Source organism: Papio anubis, chromosome 6, assembly GCF_008728515.1.
Source record: "Papio anubis isolate 15944 chromosome 6, Panubis1.0, whole genome shotgun sequence".
NCBI lineage: Eukaryota > Metazoa > Chordata > Mammalia > Primates > Cercopithecidae > Papio > Papio anubis.
In genome coordinates this window covers 115,311,514-115,339,153 of record NC_044981.1, presented here as the reverse complement: position 1 = coordinate 115,339,153, position 27,640 = coordinate 115,311,514, and the positions used below count along the sequence as shown (strand labels likewise).

The 27,640-nt window shown below is 33.9% G+C and overlaps 1 protein-coding gene across 4 annotated transcripts in view; it reads left to right on the top strand.

Annotated features, from left to right (window-relative positions):
- Positions 1 to 27,640, top strand: part of STXBP5 (syntaxin binding protein 5) — a 193,501-nt gene that overhangs the window by 150,452 nt on the left and 15,409 nt on the right. For all 4 annotated transcript variants that reach the window (XR_646362.4, XM_003898071.5, XM_021937745.2 and 1 more), the window contains 5 exons: positions 6,476 to 6,526; positions 12,522 to 12,761; positions 16,150 to 16,519; positions 16,817 to 16,982; positions 26,200 to 26,311. Coding sequence is in view for 3 of the 4 variants with exons in the window: in XM_003898071.5 (XP_003898120.1) it covers positions 6,476 to 6,526; positions 12,522 to 12,761; positions 16,150 to 16,519; positions 16,817 to 16,982; positions 26,200 to 26,311 (939 nt within the window). In the remaining variant the exon portion in view is untranslated. The remainder of the gene's footprint in view (positions 1 to 6,475; positions 6,527 to 12,521; positions 12,762 to 16,149; positions 16,520 to 16,816; positions 16,983 to 26,199; positions 26,312 to 27,640) is intronic.

Sequence of the window (27,640 nt, the reverse complement as noted above, 5' to 3'; positions counted from 1 at the left end):
TAGAAAAAGAAGGACAGATTAAACGCCAAGTTAATAGAAGGAATGAAATAGCAAAAAGTAGGTATCAGTGAAAGAATACCTAAATAATACAGGTAAAGAGTTTTCAAGGATGAAGGTGAACAGTTTTCAAGTATGAAGACAGTAGGCAGACATTTCTAACCATGAAGGAATATAGCAGTAGTTTTTAAAAACTACCTCATGGTGAAAGTTTCACAATTAAGTACTACAGCAAAATAACCCAAGAGATGGAAAGCCATGGCAGGAAGATTGATGTTGATCTTTAAATCCATTTAAACTTAAAACCTACACTAAACCTTTGTACAAGTTGTGATTATAATATACAATATGTTTTAATACTTATAAATGTGAAAATAATATAACTAATAAAAATCAAGAAGAAGGAATGTTTGATCATAACAGGAAAAGAGGGCTACTTTCCTGATCTTTCATAGCTGAGAGCCGATGTTTACTGTTTAATAGTTATGGAAATATTTCAACCTCTGAATGTTTTCCTCAATGTAGTTTCCTATCCTTAGAGCTTTTTAGAAATGATATATCTTGGCCGGGCGCGGTGGCTCAAGCCTGTAATCCCAGCACTTTGGGAGGCCGAGACGGGCGGATCACGAGGTCAGGAGATCGAGACCATCCTGGCTAACACAGTGAAACCCCGTCTCTACTAAAAATACAAAAACAGCCGGGTGAGGTGGCAGGCGCCTGTAGTCCCAGCTACTCGGGAGGCTGAGGCAGGAGAATGGCGTGAACCCGGGAGGCGGAGCTTGCAGTAAGCTGAGATCAGGCCACTGCACTCCAGCCTGGGTGACAGAGCGAGACTCCGTCTCAAAAAAAAAAAAAAGAAATGATATATCTTGTAGTAAAAAAGAAGTTTGAAATATAGTAGTTACTTTAGTTTCACTTTAGTTAGATGTAAGGAAAAGCAAATGTTTATTGTATTTAAGCATATAGTATCACATGTTTCTGCAAATATTAGTGGCTATCTGTATTTATACAAAGATATTAAATGGATGTTCAACTAATTTTAATGGTTATTTCTGGTTAGTAGGATGTTGGGTGATTTTTTTTAATGTGTGCTTTTCTGCATTATTTGAATTATTTATAATAAGAATGAATTATTTTTACAAAAGCAGTTTAAAATTTTAAATGTTAGTCATGACATTATATCTGGTTAACAACTGCTCTCTGAGGTTTTCTCAGCTTTACACTAAAGTACTTATGAAATCAAAGAAAAGCATGGCCATTCAGTTTCAGCCGGAATTAGGTAAGGATATGTGATCACAACCCAAAGTCAACATTGCCACTCAAGACAAAGCCTTGGTAGATACTGCACAGTTCTCCTGCCTGCCACTTAGAAGCATTTAGATAGATGCCTCTTCATGCAAGGGAAAGAAACCCATTACAGACATCCTAGGATTTAAATCCTTTCCCTCCCTTCCTCCCTCTCCCTCACCTCCTTCCCCCTACTCCCTACCCCCACTCTGTGAAAGGCATGCATGCAAAATAGACAAGATTCAGAGGTAGATAGGTGATAACTAGTTAACATTCAGATTTCTCAGCTGCACTCAATACAGTGACAAAATGGACCAACTTCTTAAGTTTTGAGGGGATATAGTTGTGAGCAAAACTTTGACATTTAACAAAGTTACATATGTTTTTCTTTGTTTTCATCTAAACAGAAGTTTTTGTAGTATTATACTTAATATACCTTTGAAAAAATATTAAAGGCACATTTTAGAGCTCCTTGAGATTTGGGGGAGTAGTACTGGCATTAATTTCCCCCTGTAAAACCCTATCCTAAGGAAATCCAAACTATATGCAAATATTTATGTACAACATTTTTGTTCCTGTGTATACTGAAAAATTGGAAAATGCCTGATTCATAAGTGTTCATATAAATATGCAGCCATTAAAATATATTGACAGTTAATGACATTAAGAAATGCTTATTTTAATAGTGAAAGGCAGCAGGATACAGATTTCTTTATATAGTTGATCTCAACTATGTAAAGAAAAGTGTATTTTTAAAAGTGACTGGTAGGAAATACGCAAAAATGTTGCTTCTGACTATGGGCATTAATAGCGACCTTTTTTCTGTTTCTTTATTCTTTTTTGTCCAAATTTGCTATGAAAACACATAACTCAAAATAACTCAAAGATAAAAATGCATGTATAACATAAAATACAGTAAGAGAATATAATCTGATATGGCCCTCTGAATCTGTTAATTAAGAGGATGTGTATTTACATTCATTCTGTGCATTGAAGAAAAATACAAGTCTTAAAATATTTTCAGGAAGAAGGTGAAAAACATTATCCTGAATTTAAGATGCCTTACACAAGAGTCAATACTGTGATTTCATCAGTATGATGTTGTAGAACAGGCAAAACTGATCTGTGCTTAAAAAGCATCAGAGCAGTGGTTATCCTGGAAATGGGACAGGGTTTGATTAGGAAGAAGCATGCATGTCCTTTTTGGGGTGAATGGTAATGTTCTCTGCAACAGTTTGAGTTGCAACAGTTTGAGTTGCAGAGATGTATATATTATCAAAACTCAGTGAATATACCTTTAAAATTTCTGCATTTGTATGTAAGTTTTACATCAAAAGAAAATATACTGTTAACCAAAAAAGAAATGTTTGGGGAACATCTTGTTTTGTGAAAATGTACAAAGTCTCTTGCCGGTTTTGTCTCCACTACCCACGGTCTTAGATGAGTGTTGCAGACTGCGATAGGTATAAATCCGTGTACTCCAGTTGACACTTTATGCCTACCTCTGTGAGTAGTACATACTACATTTTTGAGTTGTTTCATCTAATGTGAGCTAATGAGAGGCCGGAAGTATATCCCTGCCCTCTGACACATTACGGGCATATGCCCAGTAGATATTTAATAAATGAATATTCACACCTTCACATGTAACAAGTTTTTCTCTACTCATGGAAGCTCTTAGCTCTATATTTTTAAATATTACTTGATATCTAGAATTAACACAAAATAACAAAAGTTAATCTAGTGTCATTTCCAGTTCTGCGTTCGAGGAGATTGCTTATAATTTTATCCAAATATAATAGCAATATGGCTTACATATCTGTCAAAGTTGGTGTCCAGGTTGTGGATATCCACTTGCAAAGTGTTTCAGGAGAAAATAATAAATTGACTATATTAAAATTTACATAACGTTTATAGTAAAATTATTCAAAAATCTTCCCAGTCATTTTGTGTGTGATTTTAACCTCTCAAAAAAATGTTGAAACTAGAATAACAGAATTATTTGGAAAGCTGGTTAGTTATATTTAGTATTTTTTACATAATAACGAAATTAAAAATAGTACTAGAAAAAAACTTCTATGGGAGAGGCTAACTTAAATTTTTAAGAATATTTGAGGTTATATAAAATTACTTTTAGTAGAAATCCTAAGGAGGATCCAAAGCATGTACCTAGAAAATTCAGAAGGAAAGTTTCTGCTGGTATATTTTTTGGCAGCAATGTATGTATAGATAGTGAATGAAAGCATAAATATGATAAATAAACATTCCTAATTGATGAAAATATGTATGTAACGTTTAATGTATTTAGAGATGAATTTGTTACTTTTATCTTATAAATCACTGAAGTTATTACTCTTCTTCGGTTAGCCATATATATTGAGTTTAGTTTTTGAAATGAACTTAAAAGGTTGAGCTTATTATAGTGGTACGTTGCATTCTATACTTTTGTCCTAATTTTTTTTATGGTTTTGTTTTAGTTACTTAGAATTTTGCCATAGAATTAGAATGAAGGAACATTAGGTTATTTGCAAGTGTAGTAATAGCTCATCTGTATAGTGTTCTACATTTTATAAAAAGTTTATATCTCATCTTGTTATTAACAACAAATAATAATATTTATTAAATCATACTATGTGCCAGGTATTATGCTCAGTTCTTTTCTTATGTCATCTTACATAATCCTCACAACTGCCTGTCCTCATATTACAAATGAGGAAACTTGAAGTTTAGAGAGGCAAAGTGATTACTAAGGTTACACATGGAGTAGTTAGTTAAAGTGGATTTGAACCTAGGTTTGAGCTGATTCCAAACCCAGTCCTAACCACTATACTTACTCTTCCACATTTATTAAGGCTTGTTCACAAAATGTTTTTGGTGGGCCTAATTATGTATACATACTGGGATTAATAATTTTGTCTTGGTTACTACCATGAAGTTGCTTAGTGTCTAAGGACCTTACTACTCAAAAGTGTGATCCACAGACCAACAGCATCAGCAGCTCCTGGGAGCTCGTTTGAAATGTCTCTTAAGCCCTAGTCCCAGAATCAAGGTGTGGATTTTAACAAGATCTCCATGTGACTGGTGTGCACATTCAAGTTTGAGAATCACAGGATTTAAAATAACTTGATCAAATCAGAGTAGTGATGTCTAGAGAGGTGGCGTCCATATCATATGATTCTAAAAGAGTTATCTTTAGACTGTGCCAAATTTATTTTCTACATCTGACATCATGCACATTGTATACATATTACTTATCAGTCAGGGTGTATTGCATCTATAATATTTGATAAAAATCTCTGGATTTTTCAGTGTTTAATATTGCCTTTTGGAGGACTGTTTTAGAGATATAATATTTTCTAATTTTAAGGGTATTGGATTTCAAGCACAAGAACAACCATGTATGTGATATCAACTACATACAGATGTTATTTGGCCATTTTAATTTTGTATTGCATTTTCTCTTTTAACTGAAATTTTTTACGTCAGTGAAAATAGGGTGACTGTTTTATAAATTTAACCCATTGTTGTTTGCTAAAGGATACTAATTAAGTTAATGAAGCTGAGAAGTGAAAACTTGATGTCCCTTCGAACCCCCATTCCTTCCCAGTCTGCCTAATGCCTCTTTCCTAACACTGGATTTGTCATTTTTTTAGATGTGGAAGTCATGTACTATGACTGGATTTCTCTTTGTTTACATGGCGCCCTTATGGACTAGCAGGGTCTGTGCTTTAAATATCTCCTAACAGTCCAAAATTTAACCTAATATATGCATTCCTGTATTAACAAACAAATGCTTTTTGAAAATTTCACATAGGAAGCACTTTTCTTTTACGCATGCACTACCACTAACATAATAGATATAGTTGAACAACCCCTAACTTTAAGTCACTTTCTAGATTAAGACAATAACTGATTTTGAGGATGGAAAGTGGATTCCAGTAAGTTTATACATTCACTCTTTTTCCAATGTTACAGAAAGATACCTGTGGTTTGCATCTTATGTAAATACCGTAGTTTTAGATTATGCATGATCTTACTCAGTTTTTGTTTTTCACTAAAATATAAATAGAAGAGAGAACTTATATCAAGGAGTGGTTGAGTCAGATATTGTATGATGTAATCAAATACTTAAATTTGATTAGATATAGATTTGGCCTATAAACTAGAAATTAACTTAAAAAGTAACAAACCCAGCCAGGCATGGTGACTCACTCCTGTAATCCCAGCATTTTGGGAGGCCTAAGTGGGTGGATCACTTGAGGTCAGGAGTTCCAGGCCAGCCTGGCCAACATGGTGAAACCCCATCTCCATTAAGAATACAAAAATTAGCTGGCAGTGGTGGCTTGCACCTGGAATCCCAACTACTCAGGAGCTGAAGCGGGAGAATCCCTTCACCCTGAGAGGCGGAGGTTACAGTGAGCCGAGATCACACCACTGCATTTCAGCCTGGGCAACAGAGTAAGAATTCACCTCAATTTAAAAAAAAAAAGAATGAACCCAATAGCTATAATGATGATAAGCTGGAAAGATTTTATATCACATACCCCAACTTAGTCTTCGGCTTCTATTCTCCTTGTCTGCAACACCTTTCTTCTGAGAAGTTACTTTTACTCACTCAGAAAAGCCTAACCCTTTCCTGTGAGCCTAAGAAATAATTATAAGTTACAATTTAAAAGGCTTCCTTAAAGTAAAAATGTTAAGTACAAAAATATATTACATCAAGTAAGTACAAATTTTTTAAAAGTTGGCCAGGCATGGTGGCTTGCGCCTGTAATCCCAGGACTTTGGGAGGCCAAGGCAGGAGTTTGAGACCAGCCTAGGTAACAAAGTGAGACCCCATCTATACAAAAAAATCCTAAATAGCCAGGCACAGTGGTTACATTCCTGTAGTTCCAGCTACTTGGGAGGCTGAGGTGGGAGGATCACTTGAGCCCAGATGATTGAGACCGCAGTGAGCTGTGATCGCACCACTGCACTCAGTCTAGGCAATAGAATGAGACCCTGTCTCAAAAAATTAGAAAATAAAAAGTTGAAAATAAGATTTACTTTCCACTCCTAATATTACTCATTTTTTAATTATCTCAGTATCTAGTTTTAGTAATAAAAGTATTCACTTCTATCTTGAAAATCAGTTGATATTAGTATGAATCAAATGTTCTTCAGAATTTTAAAATTGTCTTTTATTTTTCAGCAAAGATGTCAAGAAAGTTAAGCTTACCTACTGACCTAAAGCCTGATTTAGGTAAGTAAAATAAATATTCAAAATAATTTAATTCCCTATAATGGGAAGATGGGGAAATCAGAAGATTTATAATTACTCTAAGATAGTCATTGGAAAGCAAATTTAAAATGACTAAGATGCTTAAGGTTTAAACATTCTTTGGAATAGTCTTTAGAATGCATCTGTAAATTTAAAAAGACAATTATAATACAAATTCAAGCAAACCAAAAGAATATATTTTCTTAGCCCTCTCATGCTTTATGTCTAAACAGAACTTAGCATAAGATTGAATTTGTGCAATTTTAATTTGTATTAAAAGTGGTTATGTCCCATTTAACCATCTGAAAACCTACTTTGAACTCTATAAAATTATTTGTATATAATGAAATATTTAATATTTAAAATAGATTAATGTTTTTCTGTGTTACAGTGAATCATAGCAAGAGTCATCATTACTAACTTTTTGATATTATATTTCTTCCACAGCACTTTCTGTGCAATTCATTTATTATGAAAGCAGAATGAATATATTCACACATTCGTTTTGTTTTATATCCAACCCACAAACAGCTCCTTGATATCATGTAGGGACAGATGACATTTCAACAAAGATAAAAGTAAGATTTCATGTAATACATATAAAACATGGTATCTTTTTAAACTCATTTTTTATTTAAGAAATTTCTGTTGCCTCTAACTAAATAGGTGTGATTGTGTAAGGATGATTTCACCCACCTCTATCTTAGAGATAACTGAGTTTTCTCCGTTGCATTAGCCCACACCCCTCACCACCATTTGTTCTCTGGATTTCTTGACTATGTTTCTTATACATCATACAAACTTGGGTGTTGGTCCATTTAAACGTACTAATTTTAGCATTTCCAAATCATTATCTTACTCCAGTTATGCTGACAGAAAGCCTGTGATTATGAGTGAGTAGGCATACAATATATTCCACTGTCATTTGTAGAAAGTTTCATTCATAGGAAAAACAACTTAGTAGAACCCTGTGATATCACTAGTATAAGGGAACAAGAGTTAATCATAGAATATAGGATAGTAGACATTTTGAGGTCATAGTTTTCTCCACTAAAAAACATATAATTTGAAACCAAATATATCTGAGGTATACAATGTGCATTTTTCCCCTATAGCAGAATCTAGAGTTTTCATCAGATTCTCAGAGGCCCAGGATTTCAATAGCATTAAATATTACTAGTTAAAGTGGCTTTGTGTATTTTAGTTTCTTAAAAATCTGGGTAAACACATGTAAACATACTTTTAAAACTATAAAAATACCATAGCCATTTTTTTTTTTTTTTTTTTTTTTTGAGACGGAGTCTCGCTCTGTCACCCAGGCTGGAGTGCAGTGGCTGGATCTCAGCTCACTGCAAGCTCCGCCATCCAGGTTTATGCCATTCTCCTGCCTCAGCCTCCTGAGTAGCTGGGACTACAGACGCCCGCCACCTCGCCTGGCTAGTTTTTTGTATTTTTTAGTAGAGACGGAGTTTCACCGTGTTAGCCAGAATGGTCTCGATCTCCTGACCTCGTGATCCGCCCGTCTCGGCCTCCCAAAGTGCTGGGATTACAGGCTTGAGCCACCGCGCCCGGTCAGCCAATTATTTTTTAAAGCATACTCACATTTACAAATGATGTAAGTAATTTAATCAAAGTGTGTACTCCATGCTTTTATAGACTATTCAGTTTATGGTTTAGCTAGCATACCCATGTATGCCATAAGCCAATTATAACTTTGACTAATATATGTCTGTAACATTCCTGTGTCCCTCAAGTCATTTTATTGTTGAACTGTTATTTGGTGGAGATTCTTGCCTGCTAATTATTTTACATTGGTCAGGGAGGCAATGGGGAGTAACTCCAACTATATTGATAGGTTCAAACTGCCAGATGTTGATAAGCACTGAGGCCCGTGAGCTGTTGTGCAGCTCCAGAAGCTTCTGTGAATAGAATTCATTTTTGCTTATGGGGAAGTTGTGCAGCACTGTACTTTCACTATAGCTTCACCATCCTGGATTCTGTAACCCAGAAGTCAGAAACCATGGGTGATTTTGTTACACTTCTGATTGTCACATTTCAAATGTCAGCCATAGGAAGCAAACATCAGAACCATTATATACTTTGATATGAATTAGTTTCTTGCCCTGATTTTTAGCTGAACAGATTCATCTCTTGGCATTATGTTTTGATTTGGGAATATAAAAGTTTGTTGAATAAGGCTGTCTGTGGGGAGGAGAAAGTGATATATACAAATAGCATGTTGTAAGTTTGCAGACAGTAGCATGAAAACAGTGATTTTATGGCATGATTGTATCAGGTAGAGCTGGATGGAAGCATTCATGACAAATTTTGTCTGAGTTTAGATCAGCTAAAAAGATCACATATTCAAGCACATTTCTGACATCTAAACTAGAATTTTAATTCTCAATAATAACCATAGTGTTCCAGCTGTATGATAGTAGTGATATGGCTGTCTGGAGTTGCCTAAGAGAAAGGTTTAGACTTGGAGATAGACACAAATTCTGACTCTACCATATACTAGCTTGGCCATTCTGGGCCAGTCACTTAACCTCTCTGAGCCTCTATTTAACTATTTGCTAAATTGTGATGATAATACTTTTCAAGGTGGTTACATAGATTCAATAAAATGATAAATGTAAAGTATTAGTGCCTGGCATATGGTCGGCCTTGCTTAGTGGTAGTTATTTTCACTTCTGTTCTTATTACTAGAGCTACTAAAATTAAACTTTTATTCCATTTATTTAGTTTGCCAAACTTGTATAAATGAGCCCACAGAGACCCATAATGTTTAACTTAAAAGGAGTAAGTGGAAGTTGTAATTCATGAATTGCTGAAAATTCTGACTTTTTTCCAAAAGTCTAGGCAGATAATAAAATAAGCAACCTATCTCTGTCAGTTTCAAACTTGACTCTTATTCAGTCGATTTTTCCGTTTTGATCTAGCTTTAGAAGTTGCTTTGGTAATCTTAATTTTTATAGATAAATCATGTAATAAAAATGTAATTTTAGGTTATGAATTTTATATAGTTAAATTAGTCTATTAAATTCGAACATTGCTCATTTGACTTATGAGTTAACATTTAAAGTATAGGTTGTTGTGAATCACCTGTTGTAATTTTAATAGTTATCAGTAAGAGTTTTTCTACAGGTTAATTTACAGTGGAATCTCTATTATCAACTTTTCTCATATCATTGTTTTCTATTACTGTCACTACATCGCAGCTGAAAATGTTCATTTGCCTTGTATATGTATGCTTTACAAGTACCAAATTAAGTGTATTTATCATTGTAAAATTTTAAAAATGTATTTTGCTAAAATAACTTTGGAAACTATAAAGAGTTAATAAATATTTGTAATCAGTATCATATTACAGACTTTCTGTATTGAGGTGTTGATTACGGAAAGTTGTTTTATTTATAGTAAGTAGTTCTTTTCTACCATATTATAATTTGTAAATAATGGGAATGCAATCTCAAGCAAAAGAAAGATATTTTTAGAGACTACAGTTTAAAAAAAGATCCATAGTATTATCATAATTAATAACATTGTTTTCAGAGGCTACCTATAATCATAATTATGTTACATATAGTTATTTTAAGGGGATATTTTTAATCTATGAATCTAAATTTGATTGCAAAAAACTTTTTGTAGGGTGTAACTAGGATTTGGCTATACCTTTTTTATTTAGTAAAGGACAACTTAGAAGACTTTAACATGTTTTATAGTTTTCACATTTTGAAGAGTCCTTTCTTTCACAATAGCATTGAAGCATGTGATTTAAGGAGTTATTAGATGTAAGTAGTAGAAGCTACTGGGAATTTTAATAAATCCTAATGGTATAGCAGAAGCATTGGTTTAGACATTCTTAACTATAAATCTGCCGTCAGCAAGTGTTTATTGAATTCCTTTCACATGCAAGACACTGTGCTAAATTCCACAGGGTATCAAAATGACACAGTCCTTGCTTACAAGATACTTCCAGTCACTTTAGAGTGAGGCATGAGAAAAGTCAAGTAACTACAGAACAAATGTACTCTAAGTGTCATGGGAGAGATACATAGCTATAGGTATTCAAGAGGGAGAGAAACTATATAGGTTGTGGGAATCAGGAGAAACTTCAGGAAGATGACAGTAACTGAGGTGGAAAATAAGCAGAATCTTGATAGGTAGGAGAAAAGGCACCTATCAGAATACCTCAAGCAAAAGCCTAAAAGTAGGTAAGTGCAGGTTATGTTTGGAGAAAATTGAGTGGCTCTATTTATTTCCCACAATGAACTGAAATAGGGTAGCATTGGGAGATAAGGCCAGGAGGGTTGATTAAAGATATTTTGTGAAGAGTCTTAAAAACTTGAGTAAGATTATAAGTATGATTAAATAAAGAGGAACTACTAAGGATTTTTTAGATTGAGGCCACAGAATTATAACTATGCCTTATAAAATTTAGTTGAGTTGTGTTAGTAGTGAGATGCTGTGGGTGAAGAGATCAGTTGGGAATTGTCTAAGTAAATGGTGATGAGAGCCCGAACTTAGGGTAATGGAAGTAGATTACCAATGGAAAGAAGGAAACAAAAATGTCCAATAAAATACCTTAGGGCTTGGCATCCCATCAGATGTATGGGTCAAATGAAAGGGAGAAACCCAAACTATGGATCATCTTAAGTGTTTCTGCCTATGAGAACAGGAGTGTCATTAATATAAATAGTGCCATTCGAAGAATTTACTGGTTTGGGGAAATTTATATGCTTTGGTTTTGCATAGTGAGACATAAATGGAAAAATGTTCAAGAAGTATTTGGAAATGATGTTCCAAGAGAAAAAGGAAAAGGCTAGGGCTTGAGACAAGCTTGGGATTAGCAACAAGGGAAGGTAGCTGAAGACGAGAAAAGTTTTATTAGTATAATTTTTAAAATGTCCCTGTCATTACAGACAGAGCTGGGTAAGGGAATTTGCCTGGTATCAAGTGTGAGCCAGATGGCAGTTACACATTTTGGTGAAAACGCCTTAAGTGAATGTGGATTGCAGTTAAAATGGCATTGAAGAAAAATGGGAAAAAAGCTAAACTTTTATTGATTAAAAAAATAAAAGATCCATCATACAGTAAATTAGATCTGAAAAAAAATAACAGATCCATCATACAGTAAATTAGAAAGTCGAATCAGAGTACTTCTAAATGCGTTTTTTAAAGGTAGAAAGTGGAAAAGACCCACACTTGTGGCGCTCTACCAGTCATGGATTGTATTACCAAAGGAAGACAAAGTACCATGAGAAAGAAGGTGCCAAGAGCTAAGCAGCTAGGACCCCGAGGATTGCACATTCACATATTCATCGGGAGGCACCCGGTTTGGTTCTGAGGAGTGTGGAGTTGTTTGTTTGTATATTTAAGAAAAAAGAAAAATTTATTAGCATATAAGTAAATTTTGTTTTCAATTATACTTCAAACAATGTGGGTTGGGCACCAACTCCTCTGCATATAACTTTTTGAGTCTCCAAAAACTTAACTTCTAAAAGCCTGCTGTTGACTGGAAGCCTTACCAGTAACATAAACAGTAGATTAACATATATTTTGTATGTTAGATGTGTTATATAATGTATTCATATAATAAAGCAGGCTACAGAAAAGAATGTTATTAAGAAAATCATAAGGAAGAGAAAATGTATCTACTATTCCTTAAGTGGAAGTGGGTCATCACAACGGTTGTGTTTCCATAGAGTAGACTGAAGAATAAGAGAAAGAGTGAGGGGTTGATCTTGCTGTCTCAGGGGTAGCAGAGGTAGAGGTAAATCCCTGTATAAGTGGACTTGTGCAGTTCAAACCCATGTTCAAGGATCAACTAAAATGAAGTTAAAATTAAATATGCTGTAGATTTTGTCTTCTTGCAGATTAACTATTTGACCAAATTTATATTAAAAAAACACAAACAACTTATTTTATATATTTAATATCTTGAGCAATCTCACAACATTTTTAACCATTTCAGATGTAAAGGATAACTCCTTTAGCCGATCACGGAGTTCAAGTGTAACAAGCATTGACAAAGAATCCCGAGAGGCGATCTCCGCTCTTCATTTCTGTGAAACATTTACTCGAAAGACGGACTCGTCCCCTTCCCCTTGTCTATGGGTTGGAACAACGCTAGGAACAGTGCTTGTCATTGCACTGAACCTTCCCCCAGGGGGAGAACAAAGACTTCTTCAGCCAGTAATTGTGTCTCCAAGTGGTATGTATTGCTGCTACACTTAGAGTTACATTACAGGTGTGATTTACTATGATAGAAGCCTTTGTTTTTCATTCTTGAATTGATCTAAGAATTATAAAATGTAAAGTAAATCAGTGATGGCCTTATGTTTTTGTTTTGTTTTTTTTTTTTTTTGAGACGGAGTCTCGCGCTGTGTCACCCAGGCTGGAGTGCAGTGGCGCGATCTCGGCTCACTGCAAGCTCCGCCTCCCAGGTTCACGCCATTCTCCTGCCTCAGCCTCCGAGTAGCTGGGACTACAGGCGCCCGCCACCACGCCCGGCTAGTTTTTTGTATTTTTAGTAGAGACGGGGTTTCACCATGTTAGCCAGGATGGTCTCGATCTCCTGACCTCGTGATCCGCCCGTCTCGGCCTCCCAAAGTGCTGGGATTACAGGCTTGAGCCACCGCGCCCGGCCTGGCCTTATGTTTTAATGAAAGAATACATAGAACAAGATTTCAGAATGTTGTTTGTTTATACAGCCATTCAAGTTTTGCCATTTTTTTAAACTTTAGGATCATGTGTAAAATAATTACTATGGAAAATTGTTTTAAAGGTTACAGTAATGCATTCCTAATACCTCAAGCAAATACCACAATCAAAAGAATACTGTAAATTTAGGAGAAAAACAGAAAAGTACATTTTTAAACATTCTACACATGGTTATTTTTCATCTCCAAGTGTGAAACCTGAGATTATTTTTCTACTTTGAGGTGTTAGGAAAAGGTGACTTGAGAGCAAATTTTAAAAAATAGTACTAGACTTCATATATTGAAAATGAGATTGGATTTTGTCAAATGTTTGTGGAGTCTGTTAGGTCAGGAGATAACTGAGAATTCTGATTTCTGTTACTACTCATTTATGCTCATCCAGATGGAAACAACCATGATTTTGCTAATAAATCTGTCTCTTGTTGGTGCTGACTTTTACAGTTTTTGGAATTTAGAAGTTAAACTGCATTTATGATTATATTTCTGAGCCATCTTTACATTAAATAATCAGTTTGATTTATTCATTTTGCTCTATAAATGCCTGAGTATATACTGCATATCAAGTTGTTAGATTAAAGAAGACAAGTTACATAATGATATTCTTACTAATCTCAGTTCTTATTAGTAAACAAATATGCGTATAGGAATAAAATAAACTGGAAAGTTGAAAATCAAAATGTTAACAGGAGTTATCACTGGTAAGTAGGATTTGGGGTCATTTTTATTTTCACTTTTTTACTGATTTGTAGTTTCTAAATTTTCTACAGCAAACATACACCAATTTGTAATAAGAAGAAAATGTTTCCAATAAATGAAAATGAGTGAGCAAGATTATAGATAATTTACTGTTAACTACACAAAAAGTATTTAATATACTTTTCAACTTGCAATAAATCAAATTAGCTATAAAGTGAATTCAAAAATAGCTTTCATATGTAAGAAGGCAACTTAGTTTCTTCTCGATGATGGAATCTTTTAGATTTGTTTTTAATAAGATGCCTATTTAAAAATATACCAGTGACACTGATGTCATCTGTATTGGAGCTGTGAGAAGAGAGAGATGTTTTCAAGCTGATGGATTTCTGTGCTTAAGAGCCTAAAGTGGTCTACTTGGGCTATTATTTTTTCTTTTCTTCAAGAGGAAGAGTCAACAGTTAACCACTACTCTACTGGGAAACATGCTAAAGTCCCATCAACTGTAGGATAAGCATACATTTAACGGTATTTTAGGCCGGTTTAAAAAAAAAAAAATCCACATATTAGAACAATATATGTGCTATAAACAGTTCCCAAATTAGAATGGATAATTCAGCTGACTTCATCAAAACTTGAGAGACTGAAGGACTCTTTGGGTGGACCAGAATAAAAAATAAGAGATCTTGAAAGAAAAACTAGCTTTAAATATGCTTTGAGATAAATAATAATTGGAACTATAAGATTATAACTGTCTTGTGTTTCGAAGTTTTCTACCAAGCTGCTTAAAATAATTAAATTATCTGCTCGCCAAACTTGGATGTAGAGTAGGGTTACTAGATTTAGCAAATAAAAATTATAGGATGCCCAGTCAAATTTTAATTTATATAACAAATACTTTAATATAAGTGTGTCGCATTTAGAATTGGACAGATATATGACATTTGGGACATACTTATACTAAGAAGTATTCATTGTTTATCTGAAATTCAAATTGAAATATGTGCTCCATTGTATTCTGCATCCTTACTATTGATAAATCGTAAATGCAAAGAGGAAAGGAAAGAATATTTTTTCTTCTAAAAAGTTTTGAGAGAACATCAGGAACTCTTTTGCTTAGAAATAAAAGAAAATAATATATGGAAAAAAATACTGCAAGCTATAAAACCTTATATAAATTTAAAACAAAATATGAAAAATCTTTAAGAACTGAATGCTCACTCAGTTATCTACCCTCCCTTCCATTCTATTAATGTTATCACTTAGTTTACTCAGAAGTGAGCATAAAGCATATTTGTACATTATCAAGGATATAGGGGGAAAGGGTACCATTAATAGAAGCAAGTCAAAAAATGTAGCCCCTACATTAAGATGATAAACTGACCAAAATAATGCCTTAAGTATATCTGACAGTTGTTGTAAATCATTTAAGAGGAATTATTATTTTAGAGGTAATGGTTAGAAATGTGTAGTTTTTTTTTCATTGGTCATCTAGATCAGTACTGTCTATTAGAAAAGCAATGCAAAGCCACATAATTTTAAATGTTCTAGCAGTCACATTAAAAAAATAAAAACCGGGTGAAATTAATTTTAATAACATTTTATTTAGCCCACTGTGTCCCAAATATTATCATTTTAGCCTGTAATTATTAAAAGTGATTGAGGTATTTTACGTTGAACTTTTTGGAGTGCTAAAGTCTTCAGATGGGGCATGTGCTTGACTCTCACCATGCACTGCAGTTGTTCGCACACTTTGGACAAGGCGCATTCGCAGTGCTCTGCAGCCACATGTGGCCCCACGCTGACTGCTCCAGGTGCTGTCCACTTGCTCTCTTGCTGACTGGTAGTGCACTTGCTGGGTATAAGAGAAAATAGTTCCAAATACTCCAGCATGTCGTTTGTTTATTCATTTAAAGATCAGATATGTGTTTGCCAAATTTATCATATGTAATTAAATTGTGAGTGATCATTAGTGGCATTTATCTATTTGGAGCATGTAAGTTGACATCTTTTTCCAGACTCATAAACATCATGCTTAAAGTCTGAATTCTGTCAATGAGTCAGTGTTCAGTTCAATATGCATTCAGCATACATTTGAGTATCTACTATATATGTCAAAGTTAGAATAAATGTGTTTACTCTGTTGATTAAAATATTTCAGTTATTTACTAGACTTCTGTATTTTAGGTACTATATTGAGGTTAAAAGGTGCAATCTTGAGAATGGCATTTCTGGATACCACAGGCTGCTTAATACCACCTGCATATGAACCCTGGAGAGAACACAATGTTCCTGAAGAAAAAGATGAAAAGGAGAAATTGAAAAAACGGCGGCCTGTCTCAGTATCCCCCTCCTCTTCTCAGGAAATTAGTGAAAACCAGTATGCAGTGATATGTTCTGAAAAGCAAGCAAAAGTAATCTCACTGCCAACCCAGAACTGTGCTTATAAGCAAAATATTACAGAGACCTCATTTGTGCTTCGTGGAGATATTGTAGCATTGAGTAACAGTATCTGCCTTGCTTGTTTCTGTGCCAATGGACATATAATGACTTTTAGGTAAGAGTTAGATATTTTTTTAAATGCAGATATAGCATTTCCTCCCTCAAACTATACTACAGAATTGTTTAAAAGAAGTGCTTTTTTTGTGTATACAGTCTTATACTCTGAGAATTTATTTTTATTTTGTTAATAGTGAACAAGTATATGAGGAGTATAAGCCATTTTTTTATCTCCCACTCAAGTATACAAACTAAATCATAAGAATTATGAAGTATCTGCCATTTTTAACAATGATAGTGTGTTCAAGAGTAAAATCTACCTTATTATTAACAAGTTTTTAATTTTTTTCTCAAGTTTGCCAAGTTTAAGACCTCTATTGGATGTGTATTACTTGCCCCTTACCAATATGCGGATAGCCAGAACGTTCTGCTTTACCAACAATGGACAAGCATTATACCTTGTTTCACCTACAGAAATCCAGAGACTGACTTATAGTCAAGAGACCTGTGAAAATCTTCAGGTAATTAATAAAAATATTACTATAATTTCTTCAGAGGTAAAGTATTCTCTGAGGGCCCGTGTACTGTCTGCTCCTTATTCTCATGGAAGTATACAAGTGAGCCTGCTTGGGAAAATCCAGACTGTTGAATGAGACTTTCAGAGCACATGCTTTGAGACTGCCATGATTAAAAGTGTCTTCTTCAGACATCTGCTATAAGCAGTTTCATCTTACTAATCCATATCTGTCTTTCCAGTGATGGCAGAGAAATATGAGCTGCTGCATACATTTTATACCTACTCTCTACATAGAATAAATATCTATTATACACACACACAGCCCTTTTTAAAGAAGTGTGTTAATGTGAAAATAAATGAGTCTATTTTAGGGCAAATTTTGTAATCTCATCTCCTATACTCTCTATTCACAAGGATATTTACACAGAAGAAAAAATTGTTATTTGGTAGTTTTCCTCTAGTATTTTGGTTGATCTGTTTTTGAGAGACTATATACAAATTCTTTATTTACAGAATTGTGTCGTTTTTAAAGTATTTGAGTGCTGTATGTGCTTCTGTGTATATTCGAAATGATCAATTTAGCTTTACCTTCTAAAGTAAAAGAGCTCTGGAAATATTGAGCTGAAATATTGATTGATATTTAATATTTAGAGGAAAGTACTATCTAGAGGAACTTTATAATGAAAGTTTTTGCAGTTAGCCCTATTTTACACATTTGCAAATTTGAATTTGTGGCTTATTATTTTTAGAACATGGGCTTTAGAGTCAAGAAGGCTGAATTCAAGTCCATCATGCTAACTATACAATTTTGTAATCATAGAAAAGTTACTTAATGACTCTAAGCATCATCTTTAAAGTTAGCAGAGAAGTGGTGTCTGTGGGGATATTACAGGGATTAAAGGAGGCAGTGCATGTACTGTGCTTAGCATAGTGCCCCGGTACAGACGGTGCTTAATAATGTCAGGTGTTGTCCTCATTGTGTTATTATTTCAGTAAGCTATACTGTACTGGAAACCTAGTCCTGAGTAATATTGTAAACTTTGAGAGTAAAACAAAATTATATATCTGACATTTTAGATTTAAATTCCCATTTATGTTTGAGTGAAAGTTATTTTTCAAAGATTCCTAAGTTTCTGAAGTAAAATTTTGTTTTCTGTTGGAAGGATAAACCGTAAAATTTTCCTTTTAGCATATCCTTTCACTAGCAAAATGTTATGTTAAGAAATAATATGGACAATTGAATATTAATTCATTTCCATCTGAAATGTGGTCCTAATTCAAGTACTCAAAAATCTAAACTTCATCACTTTTGTGGGATCAATTTATTCTATCCTTTAGTTGGTGTTTTCTTTAATTATTCTTAAATTATTCTTAAATTAATAGCAGCCATAGTTTACTTATTTATGTTTAAATGAAATAGTCTTTTAGTAGTAAACTGTATTTTAAACTATCTGCTGTGTGCCTTCATGATACAGAGATAAACAAAAAATGGACTATCTTAAAGGGATTTGTGATAAAATGTTTTCTTTGGGCAATATTGACATGTTGTTTACCTCTGTGTTTTTAGTAGCCAGAAATAATGCCTTGGTAAAAACCTGTTGAAGACTATGATGAACTTGATAAACACTATACCTTGGTTCCCTGAGTACCCTTTTACATTGTGCATTCCTTTAACTTTAGCCAAAAATAAAGAAGATGGCTACAAACATTTATGGAGTTTCCAGCCAAGATGGAATAATAGGAACCAGATTAACCCTCCTTCCTGAAACAACCTAAAAAAAACCAGACAGAACTCATGAAACAATGGTTTTCAAATTACTGGACATCAGGCAATGAAGGAAAGTAATTTCTGACATAGGAAACAAAGAAGGTGTCCCAGCTTTAATGCTTTAATAGAGTTTTCAGAGCATGGCACAGGGCGAAGGTACTGAGTTAAAACCTGGCAGACTTCCCAAGTTGAAGACTCAGGAATAAGAGTTTGGGGACACCAGGTAAATTCGAGAGAAAAGAGCTACAAAGAGAAAGAACCCTGGAGATGTGCAGAGTCCCCCTGAGTATACCATACGTGCTATTCAGCACGTACATGTGACTAAGCTTTCAGAGCAGAAAAAGAACCATCTGAAAGGAATAGAGGATTTGTAGAAACCGTTCCAGGAACGTGCTTGTTCCCAACAACCAGACTGGAGAAACCCATAATTTGTGTGGATATTAGTTTCCTGAGGCCACAAACTTGGTGGCTAAAACCAGTAGAAAATTACTTGCTCATACTTGTAGAAGCCAGAAGTCCAAAATCAGTTTTACTGAGGCAAAATCAATGTGCTAGCAGGGTCTTACTCCCTCCAGAGGCTCTAGAAGATAATTTTTTATTGCCCCTCCTTGTTTCTAGGAGCTGCTGGTGTTCCTTGACATTGGGCCACATCACTGGAATCTCTGCCTTTATGGCTGCATTACCTCCTCTTCTGTGTTTCAAATCTTTCTCTCCCTCTGTCTCTTAAAAAGACACTTGTAATTGGATTATAACCCATTCAGTAGTCCAGAATAATTTCCCCACAGCAAGATACTTAATCACATCTGCATAGACTCCTTTTCCTTGCCAGGTAATATTTGCCGGTCCAGAAATTCGGACCTTATATCCTTGAATGGTCCATTATCAGCCACTACTCCAGACATGCCTAACAAATCGCAAAAGCTACACTCAAAAGGATGAAAATGTTTTCTGTCAGAATGAAATTCAAGAAAACTTAAAGGAAGTAAAAACTATTTAGCACACAATGAGGTAAAAATCACAACGTCTGGTATCCAGTGAGTTACCAGGCATGCAAAGAGACAGAAAACCATGACCCATCACGAGGAGAACAATCAACAGAAACCAAACCAGAACTGACATGCATACCAGAATTGGCACACAGAAGGAGATTAAAACAGTTATAACTGCGTTCCGTATGTTCAAAAAGTTAGAAACATGAAAGATACAAAAATAAAATCAACTTCTAAAGATGAGAAACTATAGTATTTGAGGTGAAAAATATGCTAAATGGCATTAACAGCAGATTTCACATTGCAGAAGAAAAGACGTGAACTTGAAAGCCTAACGACAGAAAAACAACAGTGTTTGAACTTGGCAAACTTACAGCACTAAAACACCTATATTAGAAAAGAAGGAAGTCTCAATGCAATGATGTCAACTTTCACTTTAAAAAACTGAGAAAAGCAAATTAAACACAAAGTAAACACAAGAAAACAAAAAATAAAGAAGTGGAAAACAAAGAAACAATAGAAAAATATCAATGAAACCAAAAACATCAATGAAACCAAAACCAATAAAATTAATCTCAAGCCATAGGAAGAAAGAAGTTACAAATTATTAATATCAGTAATAAGAGAAGTCTCGTTACTATACTGTAGATATGAAATAGATAAAAAGGAAATATTATTAACAAGTTTATGCCAAAAATACTCAAAACCTTAGATGAAATTTCTTGAAAGACAAATTACCAAGCCTCACTGAAGAAAAAATAGATAACCTAAATAGTCCTGTATCTATTAAATAAATTGAAATTGAGGTTAGAAACCTTGGACCAAGAAATTACCAGGCCTAGATGGCTTCAATGATGAGCTCTATCAACATTTCAGGAAGAAATAATATCAGTTCACAAACTTTTTCAAAAACGGAATTAGGATTGCTTCCCAGCTTATTCTATAAAGGAAGCATTAACCTGATAGCAAAATTAGACCAAGTCATTATAGGAAAAGAAAACTACATATAAACCAATATCTCTCACAAATATAAAAGCAAAATTTGTGGAAAAAAAAAAAAAAAAAGTTTTGCAAGTTGAATTTAGCAATATATCAAAGGGATAATACATTATGACCAGGTGAGACCTATCCCGGGAAAGTAGGATTGACCTAACATTTGAAAATCAGTCACTGTGATCCATCTTATTAAAAAGCTTAAAAAAAGAAAAAGAGCAGGTGGCAAAATCTAACAAATATTCCTGATTTTTAAAAATCTCTACACACAAGGAATAGAAGAAAACTTAACATGTAAGAAAAACCCACATCTCAAATAATATTAGTGATGAAATACTAATTCTTTCTTCCTGAAATCAGCAATTACAGAATGTTCACTCTCACCACTTACATTCAGTATTGTAATTAAGGTTTTAACCAGTGCACTCAGGCAAGGAAAAGAAAAGGAAAAGGACTGTCTTTATTCACAATGACATGATCATCAGTATAGGAAATCTAATAAAATCTACCATAAAGGTTACTAGAATTACTCAGTATGTTTAGCAAGGGTGTAGGATATGAGATAAATATATAAAAATAATTTTATTTCTATATGTTAGTAGTGAACATTTGGAAATTGATATTTTAAAAACCATACCATCTATAATAGCAAAACTATGAAATACTTTGGGATAAATCTAACAGAAAATGAAAGATCTCTACACTGAAAAACTATAAAATATTAATAAAAGAAATTTTTAAAGATTTAAAAATTTTTTTAGAAATTTTAGTAGGAATTGACAAGTTTATCCTAAAATTCATACATAAATGCAAGAGAACTAAAATACACCAAACAGCTCTGAAAAAAATGGAAGGCCTAACACAACCTTATTTCAAGAATTATTATAAAGCTGCAGTAATCATTAGAGAATGGTATTTTTGGCATCAAGATGAATGGATCAGAATAGAATATCCAGAAATAAACATATACATGGACAACTGATTTTTTTAACGAAGGCACAAGGCAATGCAGTGGAGAAAGAATTGCCCTTTCAACAAGTAATGCAGGAACTATTGGATATTAAAATGCAAAAAAAATAAGCTTTGATCCACTCTTCACACCATAAACCAAAATTTATTGAAAATGTATTATGGACCTACATGGAAACCCCAAAATTACAAGACTTTTAGAAAGAGATGTAAGAAAACATCTCTTACCTTATTTTAGGAAAAGATTTCTTAGCTATGACACCAAAAGCACCATCCATAAAAGAACAAATTGATAACTTCAACAAAACTTAAACTTTCTGCTCTTCAAAAGACGCTTTTGAAAATGAAAAGACAGCTTATAGATGGGAAGAAAATCTGGGCAAAACATATATCTAATAAAGGACTTGTCTTTAAAATATGTGAATGACCCTTAAAACTCAGAAGAAGGATGAGAAACAACTCAATAAAAACATAGCCAGAATATTCAAAAAGAAAGCTCACCATGAAAAGATGCTCAACATTATTTATCATTAGAGAACTGCACATTAAAACCACAGTGAGATACCATTAAACACCTATGAGAGTGGTTGAAATTAAAAAGAATACCATGCCAAGTTTTGGCAAGGATATAGACGATCTAGAACTCCATACAATGCTGATGGGAACGTAAAAAAGTATAACCACTTAGTTTAGGAGTTTTTTTTTTTTTAAGTTAACATTCATGAGCCAAGGGCCCAGCCATTTTATTCATAGTTTTTTTTATTATTATTAAAAGGAAATGTATATTCATAACCGCTTTATTTGTAATAGCCAAAAACTGGAAACCACCCAAATGTCCTCAACAGATGAATGGAAAAACAAATTGCATTTTATCATACAGTAGAATTCTAGTCAACAATACAAAGGAGTGAACGATACAATCAGCAGCGTCAATGAATCTCAGAATAATTATGCTTAATGAAAGGAGCCAAGAAAAAGAGTACATGTTGTTCTATTTATATAAAAACTCAAGAAAATACAAATAATAGTGATAGAAAGCAGATCAGCAGTAACTTGGATATGGGGGGTAAAGAAGGAATTAGAGAAGGTCTTACAAAGGAGCAGAAGAAAACCTGGGAGTGATGGATATATTCACAGTGTTGATTGTGGTGGTGGTTTCATGCATATATGCATATGTCGAAACTCACCAAATTGTACATGTCCAATATCTGCCAGTTTTTGTATGTATGTCAATTATACTTCAGGAAAGCTGTTTAAAAGATTATGGATTCAGGACTTTTAATTGTCTTTGACGGGCAATTAGTCAATGGTATGTTTATAGATTGAAATACTTAAATTTCTTTTTACAGCATTATTTTTAACTATACCATAGTGAAAAACACAAAGATAATTTACAATAAACTATTTTTTTCAAATGGACTATTTATATTCATTTGTGAACCCTAACCAAAATTTACTGTAATCATAGAGTTGGAACATACCAATTAATTCAGTTTAAAGCAACTAAGTAAGTAACTTTACTTTGGTAAGCACCTCAGGATTATAATTTATTAACAAAACCCCAAGCAATCACTGTAAACAACTGATGTCAGTTGAACTGCTTAGCTTCTCATATATATTGTGTAGGTTCAGTATGAAGTTTATTGCTATGTGCTTATCCTGGAGATATTTATTTTTTCAGACTCAATACTCTTACAATATAAAGTTTTCTTAAAATGATTAAAATCAGTGATTATTTGATGCACTATACAGGACTTTGTAGTGGCATTCAATGTGTGGATAACGAAAGCCCATACATTGACCCATTCATGAAATTAGTCCTAAATAATGCCATTCTAACCTTGTTAGCTCACATGCAAAACAAATGATATGCAAGAGTCTAAAATCGGACAAGTATATTTATTTCTGAATATTTATATTTTAGAAGAGTAATTAAGTCCAATGTCTTGTTTCAGAAATCCTGTCTACTATGAATAGATGTAGCAAGATCACAGAAATTACAAATCTGTTTTAGATTTCACCAACATTTACTAGCATTAACATGAATCATTCTGAATAATAGATTTACTTAAAATCCTTATTTAAATAGAAGTGAAAAAAATACCTGTACATATTATTTTATGTACTTCCCAAAACCTTTATACTAAGACTGCAGATAATCTAGACTCTAAGAAACACTGAATTTTCAACTCCCTTTAAAGATGTCTGTTCATAATATTAACCTGTGGATAAATGACTTGGGTATTTTCTAATTGGTTTCATCTCTATGTGATCTTTCTACTTCTGTACATACACTATTGATGTCTACTCCTGGCACTTTATATGCTCATTATCTTTAATGCTAATAATATTCCTGAGAGGCAGTTATCATTATCTCCCCCTTTTAAAGTTGAAGAAGCCATTTCTTTGACAGACTAATTTGACTAAGAGTCTTCTGCTAGTAAAAGGCAGAAATTGAGAATCAAATCCAGATCCATCTGGTTCCAAAGTTTGTAATCATTCTACTTCAGAGAATATAATGAGTTTAATCTAGTGTTTTTATATTTCTTACTTTACCTTTGTAAAATTGTAAGCTCATTAAACACCAAATAAGAAGTACAAACCATAATTCTAAAATGAGGTAAAATTTTTTTAAAAGCATGCCTTTAAACTATCACTGTTTTTATGTCATATTCTTCTTTTGATTTAGCATGAGACAGCCAAATGATAGCTATGTTGCTGTTATTGATTTTTTTTGCATTATAACGATTTAATACATATAGTTTAAATTAGAATCTGTGAAATACAGTTTTTAAAAGATTTAAAATATGCCTAAAATTTCCTTTGTTATAGAGTTTAATATAAATTTCAATATAATAATAGATATCAGTATATTCTATAGTGGGTTTTAACAAGTTTGATTTATTGAATTCAGAAAGTGTTTTATTCTAGGTTTACTACACTTTACAGAAATCCAGAGGGAAGAAAATAAAAACGTGAGGACTTCAGTCCACTTCAGCCTTATAAATAAAACTGTTATGTAGTGTTAATAGTTATCTCCTCCCATTTGCAATCTGGGTGGAGGGATAACATTAATATGGATATGTCTAAAAGAAAACCTAAACATCCTTTACCAGCCTTCTTAGCCCAGCCCTAAGGAAAAAACCATGAAAAATACATACTTTTATTCCAACTATAATGATGTAATAATACCAGAGTATAGCAGAACTCCTATATAAATGTTGCTACCATCCTTTTCTGCCCATGCTGGAGTGCAGTGGCGCAATCTTGGCACACTGCAACCTCCGCCTCCCAGATTCAAGCGATTCTCCTGCCTCAGCCTCCTAAGTAGCTGGGATTACAGACACACGCTGCCACGCCCTACTTATTTTTGTATGCTTAGTAGAGACAGTCTTTCACTATGTTGGTCAGGCTGGTCTCGAACTCCTGACCTTGTGATCCGCCCACCTCAGCCTCCCAACGTGCTGGGATTACATGTGTGAGCCACCGCACCCTGCCGCTACCATCCTTTTCTTAGAAAAATCTTCTTTCCTCTTTATGTATTGTCAACAAAACCAGTAACATGTCAGCAATCTTACTTTTCTTCTGACTTTTACCATTTCTGTGCTCTGAGAAATAGTGACAGTAATTTCAGAAAAATCTGATGACGTACAAGGAAGAGTTCCCATCTCTCTGCCAGATTTCTGAAATTTCAGGTGTATGTTGGCATAATTCTCTTTCTAGCATGTGTTTATGAGAGAAAAAGTTGGTGTCTAAATTACAAATTTTCTGACTCAGCTAAAGGTTATAATTCCAAAACTATATATCATCATTATTACACTGGACTTTTATACTTGCTATTAAAAAGTCTTTCTGGCGGGGCATGTTGGCTCACGCTTGTACAGCACTTTGGGAGGCCAAGGCGAGTGGATCACTTGAGGCCAGGAGTTCAAGACCAGCCTGGCCAACATGGCGCAAAACCTGACTCTACAAAATACAATAATTACCCAGGCATGGTGGCGTGTGCCTGTAATCCCAGCTACTCAATGGCTGAGGCACAAGAATCACTTGAACCCCAGAGGCAGAAGCTGCAAGTGAGCCAAGATCATTCCACTGCACTCCAGCCTGGGTGACAGAGTGAGACTGTCTCAAAAAAAGAAAGTCTTTCTAATGTAATTATTAATCCTATTATCAATTCATACGAGTTATATGAAAATGTCATCTTAAAGATTAGAATCTCCTGACACTCTTATGCAAAAATACTGTTTGCCTCAAATGCAAACAAAGAAAGTGATCTAGTGAAAGGGGCAAGCAGCAAATAAGTCATATTTTAGTTTTAGAAACTTGGTGTTGGAATAAATCAGCATGTTCTGTATCCGATCATAGGACGTGTGCTCATTAATAGTGAATCTCAACAGGTAATGTTCTAAGCTTAAGTTAAAAGAGTTTACAGTGATACTTTTGTTAATTATAGTTCAGTTTCCCTGAAATTTTAACAGTTACAATTTGTTTTAATTTTAAAGGAAATGTTGGGTGAACTCTTCACTCCTGTAGAAACACCTGAAGCACCAAACAGGGGATTCTTTAAAGGCTTATTTGGAGGTGGTGCACAGTCTCTTGACAGAGAAGAATTATGTAAGTTGATTTATTTAATTCGGATAATATATCTATAAAACAGAAACAAGCCGTACGAATTTTTTATACCTGTAAATTATGTTCACTTTTTTCTCTTTGTCACAATTACTATTTCCACGTTTTAACAAAATACATAAAATTATTTTCTGTTATTCTATCCCAAATCAGGGAAATATTTTACTCAAGGAACCAAAATCAGAACAACTTCCGATACTAAAAAGTAATATTCACAACTTTAAGTAAATAATGTAGAAAGTACTTACTTTATTCTCATTAAATGCGATGTTGTTTTAATGCTATGATTTTCTTTAACTGATAACCTTAACTTTGAAAAGTTTTTACTTTAACATTTAATCTATCTTTCAAAACCTCTAAAAACTATTCTAGTTCATTTAACCTTCGTAATAAAAGAAACCTTCTGGTTCATTTAGTACCTTCCACGTAGTTGATACAAGTAAACAGTTTGTCCTTGAATGAACTAATGAATCAGGGAATGCTTGACCTTTCTTATAAATGGCAGCTATTATCTATCCTTTGAGTTTTTTTTCTTTTTTGCTAAAATATTTAGAATTGTTGTTTCACGTTTGTTTGACTAATTAGAAAAACTGTAACATTAAATAGCAGTAAGTAGCAGTGCAATGAATTTTTTTTTTAACTTACCCAGAAGATTGCTCTATAGTTTTATTTCAGCTTTAAAAATGAAGACTGCTTAAGTCAGTGGGGACTGATAATTTGGAATAAAATTCTTACTGAGGAAAATTTATAAAGTTATATAAGACTTAGAAAACGTATTTCTAAAATTTGTTAAAAACATCAAGGAAGTAATCATACAGTAAGGAATTTTCAAGAACAGTATCCATGGGGAAAGAAGCCCAGAGCAGAGAGCCTGGCAACTTGGGGCACTTTGACTCTGCAGTGCTTTGCTAATGAGGCTGAGGTACTAAGCTGTGCTAGGGCTAGCAAGATGGGCTTCCCAGCCTGGCAAGAGTGGGGACCCTGAAATAACTCCTGCTATTTGCAAAGACACCAAAGGACTATGAGAGTAAGGGTGAACTGCGAATAAACTGCCCACGTCCACCTGCCACGTACACACACATGACTTTAAGCTCAGCTTCAAATATCTGGGTGGCCTGTGACATCTTCAGTGTTAATTGTTAATTAAGATTTTTCCAGACTGCTAGAGTCCCTAGCTCCTGGCAGAAGCAAATGAAAAAAATGATCTCAAAAAGAATATAGTGTATTCCGAGTCCTCGAATTATCTCTGCAAATAATTTTTCAAATATGTAGTCATAGATAACCAGGAACATAGATGACCAGAAACCAGTCACA